This window comes from Trachurus trachurus (assembly GCF_905171665.1).
Source record: "Trachurus trachurus genome assembly, chromosome: 2".
Lineage (NCBI taxonomy): Eukaryota > Metazoa > Chordata > Actinopteri > Carangiformes > Carangidae > Trachurus > Trachurus trachurus.
In genome coordinates this window covers 13,382,058-13,395,434 of record NC_139914.1, presented here as the reverse complement: position 1 = coordinate 13,395,434, position 13,377 = coordinate 13,382,058, and the positions used below count along the sequence as shown (strand labels likewise).

The 13,377-nt window shown below is 43.0% G+C and overlaps 1 protein-coding gene across 1 annotated transcript; it reads right to left on the bottom strand.

Annotated features, from left to right (window-relative positions):
* Positions 1-4,106: 4,106 nt before the first annotated feature.
* Positions 4,107-8,837, bottom strand: LOC311000576 (retinoic acid receptor RXR-gamma-like). The gene is made up of 2 exons (XM_083991314.1): positions 8,476-8,837; positions 4,107-4,918 (listed from the first exon to the last, which is right to left on the bottom strand). Exons 1-2 carry the CDS (start codon positions 8,720-8,722, stop codon positions 4,887-4,889), a joined length of 279 nt encoding a protein of 92 aa, XP_083847440.1. The 5' UTR covers positions 8,723-8,837; the 3' UTR covers positions 4,107-4,886.
* Positions 8,838-13,377: the final 4,540 nt, after the last annotated feature.

Here is a 13,377-nt window from a genome sequence, read left to right as displayed (position 1 = left end):
GAACCGGAAGCGGAAGCTGCTGCGGCTGTGACAGGCAGCAGCGCCACCTGGCGGCGAGGAGGAGGAGAGACACCCAGCTACAACCACTGCGAAGTTACAGCACTACAGTCCAGAGTCACACTTATATTACCCTTGTCAACTAAAAAGAAAATGTATTTTTGAACGATTACAATGTTGTGGAAGCAAGAACGATTAGAAAGCGATATTTGTCTTATCCTGTCCCTCAGAAAACAAAAGAGATCACATTTAAAATACTGAATGACATTTATCCATCAAACCACTTCCTACATATTAGATTTAATTTGGATAATAATAATATGTGTGGTTTTTGTGAGAATGATATTGAAACAGTAGAACATATTTTCTTTGAATGCGAGTGTGTTGTACAATTTTGGACTTCATTTCAAAACTGGTTGTTATCTAAACACATTATTTTGCCCCCATTAAATTGGATGTCGATCATGGTTGGACTACTAACAGTTAAAGGATAAGAACTTGGACTTTTTGGTGAACATTTTAATTTCCCTTGGAAAACATTTCATCAACAGATGTAAGTACCTCAAAGCGAAAAAAAAAACGTTAAAAAAAAAAAAACTATACTGTGTAACCGGGAAAAAATGAATAAACAGAGTGCAAACGGATTAAAAAGTGTTTATTTGGAGTAACAAAATCAGACTGATCCTAGAGCTGCTCCGCTAAACAAAGTCATCATTGTTAATAATATTGTTTTTGAGCAAAATGACAAAGACAAACATGTTGGTGAACTTCTTCACCAACATGTTTGACATGAAAAGGTAATAAAGTACAACAATCAGTCTGCACTAGGAGTTGGTTTCAAACCTCCAACCTCTGAGTCCTCAGACAGGAGAATCTTCCACTAGACCACCACTCAACCTGAGGAGTTGCACTTGGGAATTTCTACTGTTTGTCACTTTTGCTGTGTTTGCTTTCTGCTGCTGTGCTGTACCAGTCGTCACAAGTCCCACATCTTCACATCCTACATCCAGTGGTGGCCTGGAGGATAAACTCCTGACTATGAAGGCAGAGGTCGCTGGTTCAATTCCTGCTCTTGCCAACTTACTTTTCTCTGCTGTGTTTCCTTTCAATGTTGAACTCAAATACACCAGGAGCCAGTGGCAACAACAGCTCGGCTGGTGGCTGAGAGGTTTACACTACTGGTGTTGGAGCTGAAGGTTGTAGGTTCAAGACCAGCCATGTGATCATGATGCATTGAAGCTAAGGGGAACCATGGATAACAAAAAATATAATTAAAAAAAATAAGTATGTAGCTGAATAATATATAAAAATAATAATTTCTAATAAATATATTATATATATTAAAATATTTAATAAATATTATTTATATATATATTTTTATATATATATTATAATATTATATATATATATTATAATATTATATATATATATATTATAATATTTTATATATATATATTATATATATATATTATAATAATATATATAAATATATAATATGTATAAATATATATATGATATATATAAAATTTACATTTTATTATTATTATTATTATTATTATTATTATTATTATTATTAGAATAATTATTATAATACATACTATTATTACGCTTTGAAAAAAAAGGATTACACCACTGGTGTTGGAGTTGAAGGTTGTGGGTCCAGACCGGCCATGAATTATCTCTATCTCTTCTCCAGGCGAACACCTCTTCTACTACGATCTTAGAGCTGTAATCTACATACTATCACTGCTACATCTAGGCTTTTACTATAATCTATAACTATGGTGTTGGAGTGTGGGGGGGAAAGACCCCCCCCTAACCCTGGCGTCCTGACTCCTCCTACCTATGTATTATTTACCGCACGGTCGGTTTTGAACTCACAACTTCCAACTCCAACACCAGTGGTGTAACCCTCTCAGCCACCAGCCGAGCTGTTGTTGCCTCTGGCTCCTGGTGGATCTGAGCTCCACATGGAAAGGAAACACAGCAGAGAAAAGTAAGTTGGCAAGAGCAGGGATTGAACCAGTGACCTCCGTGTCCACAGTCAGGATCTTATCCTCTAGACCACCACTGGATGTAGGATATGAAGATGTGGGACTTGTGACGACTGGTACAGCACAGCAGCAGAAAGCAAACACAGCAAAAGTGACAAACAGTAGAAATTCCCAAGTGCAACTCCTCAGGTTGAGTGGTGGTCTAGTGGAAGATGCTCCTGTCTGAGGACTCAGAGGTTGGAGGTTCGAATCCAGCTCCAACCAACCAACTCCTAGTGCAGACTGATTGTTGTATGTTGTTACCTTTTCATGTCATGAGTCAAAGTGTTCTTCACCAACATGTTTGTCTTTTTCATTTTGATCTGGATGACAGCTTTACTATTATAGTACATATAGTACACATTTCTTTTCTCTGCTGTGTTTCCTTTCAATGTGGAACTCAAATCCACCAGGAGCCAGTAGAAGAGACAGTTCAGCTGGGTAGCCGAGAGGTTTACACAACTGCTGTTGGAGCTGAAGGTTGTAGGTTCAAGACCAGCCATGTGGTCATGATGCATTGAAGCTATGGCTAGGGGGGGAGCCAGGATAATAATGAATATAATTTAATAAATACAAAGTTACATAAATATAATATATACATTTTTTTTCATGTCATGAGTCATAACAGATACACAGAGAATAAGCACAGTTACAAAATGAGGCCAGACAAAAGGTCCAAAAGGGAATCCCAGAAAAAAAATCATTAATAAATTAATTTATTTAATTTTTGCTGTGTGTCGTCTTCATTTACTCTTCACCAGTAACACATATACTGAAATGTACACATCTCGGCAGTTTCTCAATTTTTTCCCTTTACTATAACACCAAAAGTATTCAAATAGACCTTGTGGTTGCAGAGATATAGGGGAGACTGGGGACAGTTGCAACACTTTTTACATTTTTCTCAGTTACTCTGAGACTATTTGGACTAGGCTCACCAAACTTTTATAGATTAAACATACATTTGTCAGCTAATTAGTCATACCATTTAAAGATGGTTACATATGACACATCAATCACAATATTCATTTGAATGGAAGAATCCAGACGTTGCAACTGACCCCAAAGGTGGGGACAGTTGCAACATGGATCAGGGACGGTTGCAACATATTAAATATACATTAAATTTCACTAATTAACTTTAGATTTTTGTCTCAATAAGCATAGTATTCCTAAAATATTCATTGTCTTACAATAATACTATAGTATTATTTAGTTATTTAGTAATATTTATCAGAGAACTGTTGGAGTTTTGCCAGCGTGGAACATAGGCCTTGAGTCAATGTGCAGAGGTTAACAGTGGTAATAAAACTCAATAGCTCAGTGTGAGACAAGAAGAATGGAACTATTTGCAATACAAGAAACTTTTATAAACATGTACTCTACTTTTGGATGATTTATTCACTGTATGACATCAAATAAATGTACTTTTCTCTAATTTTCAAAGGAAAATATATGTGGCTATACGTCTGTCCCATAGAATAAGATACAACTACAAATTGCGTATTTCATTATAGGAAGTTATCTGGGGAATTATTTTGAAATCTTAGTCTCTCATGGTTTAATATAATTTGCTGTTCTGTTCATCATGTGGAAAAAAATAGATATATTGTGCCTATTTTAAGCTAAAAATGTTTCATTTTATACATTTTCATTTGCATATGTGCTTCCATATTCAAATGGCAGTTGTTGCAACCGTCCCCACCCTGTCAGTCATGCCAAAACATCTGTTGTACTAGCTAGACACAATGACACTGACACATGCTAACCATGTCATTTGATAGTCAACAAAACAGTGATTCAAACTAGGTATGTTTGGATTAATTCATACAAAAGGTCAGGACAGTATGACAAAAATACAGCTCATGAAAAAAGCTACTTTCATACCCTTAAAACAACTTTATCTCAGTACAAGCAGGAGCAGATGCTGAATATGTATTTTCTATTCTTGGTGGGTAGAGGGTCTAACTGTGAATGTGCAGTGTGAGTGTCATCACTCTAGCATGTTTCTGATTGGAGAAATAAGGCTTGTTGCAACCGTCCCTTGTTGCAACTGTCCCCAGTCTCCCCTACTCATTTTATTATGGATATGCAATTTTTGAGAAAAGGCCTAAAAAATAGGCTTGGTTTTTAACACGTCAAATCTCTTCTCTCTCTTTTTTATTTTTATTTTTTAATTTCACTGTTTTGCTACAAACTGCTGCTTTCTTTACATGTAAAATCATGTTTTGATTTGAGAAAAGTGTCATTTCCTGAAAAATCAGAAAAGGACCAATAAATTATTTCTCTTTTGCCACTGTTTTATGGTCCCCACACACCCCTGCCTGCTTAAGCATGCTACTGACATATTGCCCAGTGCACAAACATATGTAAACAGAATGAACAACAATTGCTGACAAAGTATTTAAAACATGTTAACATACAACTTTAAGGCAATCTGAATTTAACAATTGTAATCTGGCCTTAAATATTGTAATCGAATAAAGTTCACTGAATTTTCTGCATCCAGAAAGTGAACAGTCCTTGAATAGAGCATGGCATTTGTTTTGAACTTGAACAATTTCCCCCTCCAAATGTTGTACAAGGGAATACATTTTGATTATAAACATGAGAACAAGGCAGACACCCTTTAACCTGCTAACAGGGCAAGCTCATCCAGGAGGAACAGTCTCTAGCATTAAGTATGCATATAGATGGGTGAGGCGTGCATTGTGATCCTTGATACGCCTTTGTGATTAACGTCAGCAGCACGAGTATTAACCAGGCCTTTGCTGGCCATATGTGTGAAGGTTGTAGAGAGGGGTAGCAGTGAGGGGAGAGTGACATCACCGGTCATCATCATCATCATCATCATCATCACAGGTCATCCTCAGCCTCTTGTTCGGAACCTTGGACGTGGAAAAGAAAAAGAAGAAAAAAAAGATATTCACTTTACTGTCATAGACTAGAGAAACCGGAAAATATTCATATTTAAGAAGCCAGAACCAGAGAATTTGGACTTTTTATTCTTTAAAAAAAAATAGTCGATTAATCGTTGCAGACCTAGTAGAAAATGTTCATGATGTTCAAAATGTTCAGTCAGGTAACAGACTGGAAGCAACTGATGTTTAAATCAGTTGCTTCCAGTCTGTTACCTGTGTTTAACGCTCGTTCGAGCCCACTTCATGATATGTTTGTCGATGTCAACGTCTGTGGCTTGCTTTGCCACATGTGAGCTACGCATTCACACACATTCATACAAAAGTCTAGATTTGTGTTAGTTCATAAATGTTGGACTTGGTCACACTTGGGCAAAATACTCTTGATTAAGGGATAGTTCAACATTTTGGCAAATTAGTCATAGCAGTAGGTTCATTACCTTTAATTGTCGGTGCAAGCTGTTTTTAGAATGGCGGAGCAGAGCCGTGAGCTGCTCAGAGCTACGCTACGGAGGCTAAAGGAATTTATTGGTTTCTCATTAAATACAAAATCCCAAAACTCCAAAACGCTTTCGTGGACAAGTTGTGACCTGCACAATCGCCACGCTATGAGATAAATGAAATGTTACGAAACAGAGCCGTTTTCTAGGTAAATACAGAGACTGCTTGCTGAAAAACTGTCCCTGAACGCAATGCGCATCAGCGGTTTTGCATGAATTTACCTCTAAAACAACTCCGTCTCATAGCATATCTCATAGCGTGGCGATTGTGCAGGTCACAACTTGTCCATGACAGCCTTTTGGAGTTGTTGGGTTGTGTATTTGATGAGTTTGATGAGGGTGTGACGACCCCGCCCCCTAGGGTGTGGGCTGGTCTTTGGCAGGCTGCTGGTTGGTCTGCTTTGTGTCCAGGTTCAGCGGAGCTGGGATTGCCATCAGGGGGAATGCGCTACACCTGGGCCCGGTGGAGCGTATTTGACCCGACGTGGGAATCACGGGGACACTCCTCTCCACGCCGTTCCAGAGGACGCCACGGCGCGGCTGGCTCTTTCGTTTCCTCTTTTGTTCCGCACCCACACGCACACATGCATCCACACACGCCTACACCACTGATCACTGATACTGACCTTTTTCATTATCATTGTTTATGTTAAAATAAATCACTTGCGTTGGAACCTCGTCTCCTCTCCCATCCTTTGTTACCGTCTCAGAGCCGGACCGTAACATGTGGGGGCTCGTCCATTTTCGTTGACCCAGGAGCGCAGGTGAGGCCTGTGGGCAGATTTTCGTGGGTTTTGTGAATGAAGTCCGTAGCGGTTGTAGTGTGACGTCAGCACACAGCTGTTGCTGGTTACAGTGTTGAGTGAACGCTCAGCTGATCGCGGGAGTAGCGTTTGACGAGGGGAAGTGGTTATGTCTGTGAAGCCGCTGCTTGTTGCAACAAGGTAATTGTGGGCCTGTTGGTCAGTTTTTCTTTTTTTTCTTTGTGGCAGTGGACCTGACGGCCAGCCGCGGCCATCGTAAGTTGCCGTTGTTTCTGTCCCTGTTAGGCTGAAGTGCGGACTCCCTTTGGTGTTCGCAGTGGGGGGTTGTAGTGTGGTGTGAAAGTGGCTGGAGCAGTTGGCTCGGGAGCACGGCCGAGGCTGCAGGTAAGGTCGCCAATTACTGGTTGCTCTGCCGGGTCTCTGGTAAAAAGTGCATAAATACCCACCGCAACTAACGCCTGAAGACTAGGGGGGGAGTTAGCTAGTCTGGTTAGGCAGTTAGAGGGACGGTGCTACGGTGACGCTTGGGCTGTGTTGGACTCCGCGTGCTGCGAGTTTGTTTTGTTTTTTGGCCAATTAAGCAGCGGGCGCAGTGAAAGTGAGTGTGGATGAGAAATGGCGAGTGCGGACGTGTTTTTGAGGGAGCCTTCAGAGGAGTTGTTGGAGGACTTGTCACGTGAACAATTGATCCGTGTTGCGGAACATTTTGACTTGGATGTTGGTGATAAGAGAATGAGGGAAAATATGAAGAACATTCTCAAAGCTAATTTGTTTGACGAGGGGTGTTTCAAAGCACCGGCTGCTGGTCCTGTGGGGAGCAGTATTGTGTCTGACCGTGATGATGTGACTTTGACGTTTGAGCAGAGGAAAGAGTTGCTGTGTCTGCAGATGGAGAAACTGAAGCGTGAGACTGAACTGAAAAGGCTGGAGCTAGACGAGCGGAGGCTGACGTTGCATGCTAGAGATGGCCGTGGCCTCGTTGGTGGTTCCAGTTCGTCATTTGATGTTGGTGGTAGCCTGCGTCTGGTCCCTCAGTTCAGTGAACGAGACCCTGACATTTTTTTCTCTTTATTCGAGCGTGTAGCTGAGAACAGGGGCTGGTCTGACTCCGAATGTACTCTTTTGCTGCAATGTGTGTTAACAGGTAAGGCACAGGAAGCCTATTCAGCGCTGTCAGTGGCGGAAAGTAGGGTCTACCTTACTGTTAAAGCTGCAGTGTTGAAGATTTATGAATTGGTTCCTGAAGCTTACCGCCAGAAATTTAGATCCTGGGAGAAGTCGGGCAAGCAAAGCCATGTTGAATTTGCCAGGGATCTGGTCACGTTTTTTGGTCGGTGGTGCGTGGCTTCAGAGGTGGACACTTTTGGCGCTTTATGTGATATGATGGTGTTGGAAAAATTTAAAGATTCTGTTCCCGGCCATATTGCAGTGTACATCAGCGAGCACAAAGTGAAGACGGCCGCCGAGGCCGCTGTATTGGCTGATGAGTACGTGTTGACACACAGGGGCGACTTCAGAACTCCTGAGTCTGGTGTGTATCGAGGCCCCAGCCAGTGGGAAGAGAAACGGCCTCCACGCCATGGTAAGTCTGAGTACACTACAAGGGGACAGTTTCATTCTGACATTTCAAAAGTTTGTAACTTTTGTAAAGGAAGGGGACATTGGAAATCTGAATGCCCAGAAGCTAATGCTCGCTGGGGAAATGGCGGGGGCCAGTCAAGTTCAGGTGTTTGTGCTGTGTCTGTGGTTCCTGTCTCTGTGTCTTCTCAGCAGCTCAAGTGTGGGAGAGGACCTGACTTTTCAGCATTCATGTCCGAAGGCCGTGTGTCGCTGGTGGGAGGTACCAGTGTGCCGGTAAAAATCTTGAGAGATACAGCTGCACATGACTCATACATTTTGAGCTCTGTGTTGCCTTTTTCTAGGGACTCTGACACTGGGGACTTTGTACCGATGCAGGGTATGGGTTTTTTTCCTCCACTACCACAGGATAATCTTAAAATCTGATTTGTTCTGGATGACGTATATTATGTCTGCAGAGCGCTGCTGCTGCAAGACTGAATCAATGTGAGCCTTCAGTGTCTGTCCTTAACAAACACACAACACCACAGCTACTGTGTTGGCAATAACCTTTTTAAATCAAGTTAAAGAGCTCAGCTACTTACATGAAATAAATCATAATTTGCGTTAAAGCCTTCAACAATGTGTGGGAAAGCCGTGTTAAATGAGCAGAAGAGGCTGAGGGTGAGTGGTTCACGCCGCTCACCTTCTCTATCTCTCGCCAGCTCTCTCTTCATGCCCATGGCCAGGCACTTCTGGTAGCGGCAGTACTGGCAGTATTTCCTCTGCTCCTTGTCCACAATACAGTCTTTATTGCCCGAACACGTGTAGGGCAATTCTCTGCGTATTGCCCTCTTGAAGAAGCCTTTGCAGCCCTCGCAGCAGTAGACACCGTAGCATTTACCTGGAGGTTGAGAGGAGGAGAAGAGCCAGACGACTAAGACCAGAGCCATGACACATCTCACAACTCTTTACAGTTTATATTAGGGGTGTAACGGTATATGTATTCGTCCTGTGCCGTCACGGTACGGAGGTCACGGTTCGGTGCACACAGTCACACGACGAATACGCCTGAATGAATATATATAAAAAATAAAAAAAAGTCGAGTCCTCACTCCAATCTAGGTGGCGGTAATGAGCCTCGAAGCTGCAGCAACCGTCATAACAGACGAGGAAGGGAAGTCCTGAGAGTGTGAAGTTAGAGGAGCTGCTGCCTCATCTATGTCACCGTCGGTCTTCTCATGAAACACAACGCCGATGGCGACGGCTCGCGACCATAGAAAGCAGCTCGCGACTGGTCGACCGGACAAAGTCCGTCGGTGATGTTTCATGGATGCGCACTGCGTCGCTAGAAACGCATCAAACACGTTAGCGCATGTTCACCCCCCCCCCTCCTCCGCCCTCCTCCGCCCTCCCACATGTCAATCACTGGTGCAAGAAAAAAGACAACTTGTGTGCAACAACTTATCCAGCTGCTTTTAAGCCTCTTGACATGAACACAGACCACAAACATCACCATAGCAACTGGCATCTAGTCTAAATTAACTGTGTAAACCAACATTGATGTTAGTTTCTTGGTTTGTTTTGTTTGTAATAGTTGTCAGTTGTCAAGTGCAAGTTTTTTTTCCCTCTAGAATTAATGAATGGCATGATAACACTCCTAATGCACTTGTTTAATTTTATATTCTATTTTTTTTTTTTACTTTTATAACACAAGACAGATTTTAGTTTTACATTCAATAGTCTCTGTTGCACCGAAACCGTACCGAACCGTGACCCCTGAACCGAGGTACGTACCGAACCGTGACTTTTGTGTACCGTTACACCCCTAGTTTATATATATATAAAACAACAGGAAAACAGGAGTAGTATCTAAGGTGTGTGGTCACCAGTGGATATGTCACCGCAGATGGCACAAAGGTGTTTCTGGGACAGCATGGGCCCGCCGGGTCTGTGGGGCGACAGCTGCTTCAGGCCCAGCGGAGGCTCCACGTCGTCAGAGCTGCTCACGGCGTGGAGCTCCGACATGGACACGGTCGAGTTGATCTGAAAGAGCCACAGGAGCCACGGTGAATGACACAATCACACATGACATTTATTTATTTCATACCTACAACATGGAGAACAGCACAATAAATATTAGATGAGACTGAAATGAATGGAGGGGGGTGTTTCGTACCCGTGCAGGGAAGTTACATAGTGCAGTTTCAGCCGACGCGACCCGGCTCAGGCTGCGGCGGCAGCACCATTCATCCTATTAACCATTTTTCTATTACTGCAATGAGTCTGGAAACATTATTTTAAGGCCAAAAAACTCCGCAATGTTACTTTAAAGATGGTTTATATTTAATTATAATAATACACTTTTTAACTTTCATGACATAAACTGCAGCTCAAAGTGTTTTATGTCAAAAATAAACTTTGGTATCAATTCTTAAATTTAGCTTCAACATGAATATATGAAACATTATAAAAACTGTTTATTCAACATTATTGTATTGCATGTTGTTAGAGGAAATTAAAGGGATAGTTCGACATTTTGGCAAATTGGCCCATTGCCATAATCCCTGTAGTCATAGCAGTAGGTTTGTTACCTTTAATTGTCGGTGCAAGCTATTTTTAGAACGGCGGAGCAGAGCCGTGAGCTGCTCAGAGCTACGCTACGGAGGCTCATTATGGGATTTCTTGGTTTAACCTCATCAAATAACAATCCAACAACTCCACAACGCTCTGGTGGACAAGTTGTGAGCTGCACATTCACCACACCGATTGAACATGCTCAGTCGGGACTCGTCGGCCGTCGGGAGAGTAGACTCGTCGGGTACTCTGATTGGCTGTGTGCTAGCTATGGCGATTCTGATTGGCGGTGCCCTAAGCGAATCAGCACAGTGTGTGGGAGGGACGGAAGTGACCAGAGCCGGCCCTCCCTATAAGCGAACTAAGCAGATGCTTAGGGCCCCGCAGCCACTAGGGGGCCCCCAAACTTTGCTCAATCATTTGTCCTCTCTGACCTGGCAACGTGACCATAGACCGTGACACGCAGACTGTGGCCGTTGTCCGGTAACGAGCGTGCACCACCCCTTCCCCCCCCCTCTCCCCCCTGGCCCCCTCCCTCACTCACTCACTGAGATCGCGATTTGCGAGGAGGTGATTAGCTTTTGGACAGCGACGATGTCCAAAAGGATGTATCCGTCAGGTGCGGAAAATAGGAAAAAGAAGAAGGTCGAGGATGAAAAAAAAACAAGGACAAGGTAAGGCTAATTAATGTTATGTTTACCAGATGTACGTTTAGCCGAAAAACATGTCGGTGCTTGTGTTAGCTCACTTAGCTGGCTAGCTGCTACATGTACCAGCCTGCTGCAGTTCACATGTCCTGGCTGATTTTAAGGTCTGTTTACAGTGAAAAGATAACAGCTGTTTTCCTGTGAGGGGATAAAGGATCAATCACCCATTTATTAATGGCTGATTAGATATGTCATGTTGCCACATCCTCATCCCCTGTGGCTGGTTCCAGTCATACAGTTGGTAAGTTTCTTGTTTGTTGCCACAATATGTTTATCTCTGTTGGAAAATTAAATTGTGTGTACACAAGTGGCTAAAAAAATTCTACTAATCTTCTCCACAGCTCCAATGGTTACTGCTGATGATGCTGCTGACCAACCAACATCCTCTATCTTCTTCTCAACTGAAGTTTTGTTTTAAGGGTTCTAGAATTTAGCTGTACAGATAATTTAAAGAAAATAAATCTGTTCAAACTGTAATCTTTTGTAGAATCTTTTATCTTTCTGCTACATCAAAAGTAGTGATTTAATACTGCAGGTTTGGAGCCACCTATTGCCATTCACAATATTAACATTAACATTCAGACAAAAACAAAGTAGAAGAAAAAATGACAAGTGCAATTAGACAGCTTTAAGTGTTTCAGTGACTCTAATTAGTAATAAAATATCTGCTCGCCATCATGTTGATAGAGGTACAATAAAATATGCAAGGGTTGCATATGGTAGCTTATGAATATTTGATGGTACATATATACATTGTGAGGCAGGGCCCCCAATTTTATCCTGCTTAGGGCCCCCAGATGTACAGGGCCGGCCCTGGAAGTGACCACAGTAAACAAACGGTGTCCGAGCCTGTCCTACAGTAAAAATGGTATACACAATAAAAAGAGGAGTAAAGCAATATATTAAGCGGCAATATAAATATATATTTAAACATCAAAGATGTTCAATCAAACCCACATAGTTTGAAACAACGTTCAAAACACCAGTGTTTCCCATTAATTAAGGGCCCGCCACAGTCTCTCACAGAAAAAAAAAAAAATATATATATATATATATATTTTTTTTTCTCACGTGTGTCTACGTGCGGTGCGCCCGCACGCGAGCGAGGCGACAGTTTGAGTGGCTGACTGGCGGAGATGAGAGCTGGTGAAACGGTAGCATGGTTATTTAAAACACCATCTCTGATCTCTGATCTGTGCCTACACATAGATACACAGACAGGGGCGCACGCTAAATGCGCTATATCGCGCTAATTGCTCAGCTGCGGAGCTATATCGCCCCCCCCCCCCCGCCCGTCGGAACAACGACTCATCATCACCCCCCAGGGGCCGGACTCGAGGACTCGAGGACTCACCTTGAGCTCCTGGATGGTGTTGTGGAGCCGCCGTCGCTCCATCTCTCCAGCGTGAATCTCGTCCTGCTGCTGGGCAACCGTCTCGGTGAGGGAACGGACCTCCTGCTCGGCGTCTCCGAGCGTCGCCTGCACCCGGGACAGAGTCGACTCCTGGACGGACATCTTCATCTGGAGCCAAAACACAAACAACTTCTGTCACATTTTGAATTCAATAAACACCGATGACACCCGGTGATTCATCTGAATGTGGCCAGTTAAAGCAGAAGTCAGCGATCCGGTGGTTTTGTCTAACTTCTTGTCAGCCGACGGAGTTAGCAGCCCCCGCCCTCGTCATGGATCTATTGGCCCTCGTCCCTACGTCACCACATTCACGCGCATCCCTTGGCTGCACACACAGAGAGGACTGCCCCTTTATGCCGTTCTCTCTCCTCATTGGATAAAGGTTGTAGGATACAAGGAAAGTTTTCTCCTGGGCTCAGAGCAGAGCAGAGTGACTGACAGACCCGTGTTTCAGACCAAACACTCTATAGAAGTGATTGCTGTCGGAAGATATAACTATTTAAGACTTATATTAAAGGGACAACGAGGAGATGAAGAGATGAAGAGAACCATGTTTAATAACAGCAAAAAGAAATCTTGATATAAAAGGAAACTATACAAGCTTGGAGAAATAAAAGAGATCAAACTGTGCCGACTCTGAAATGTTACCAGAGATGAATAACACCAGATACAAATCCTGAGAAATCCCTGCATGAAATGTTTTGTGCATTTTCTGGTCTTTGTGAAAAACTGAAATATTCTGAGACTAAATTTGGAGCAGGTAACTCACAGATCGGCGCCCGGGAAGAGGCCAGAGGAGGCCGTCTGCCACCGACGACCGTAGCTGCTGCCTGGGGTTTGACAGTCTCCGGGTCCTTGCGGAGCTTCTTCTGCAAAAAAACACAACCAGCGGCGTGAACAAAGAGCTGTG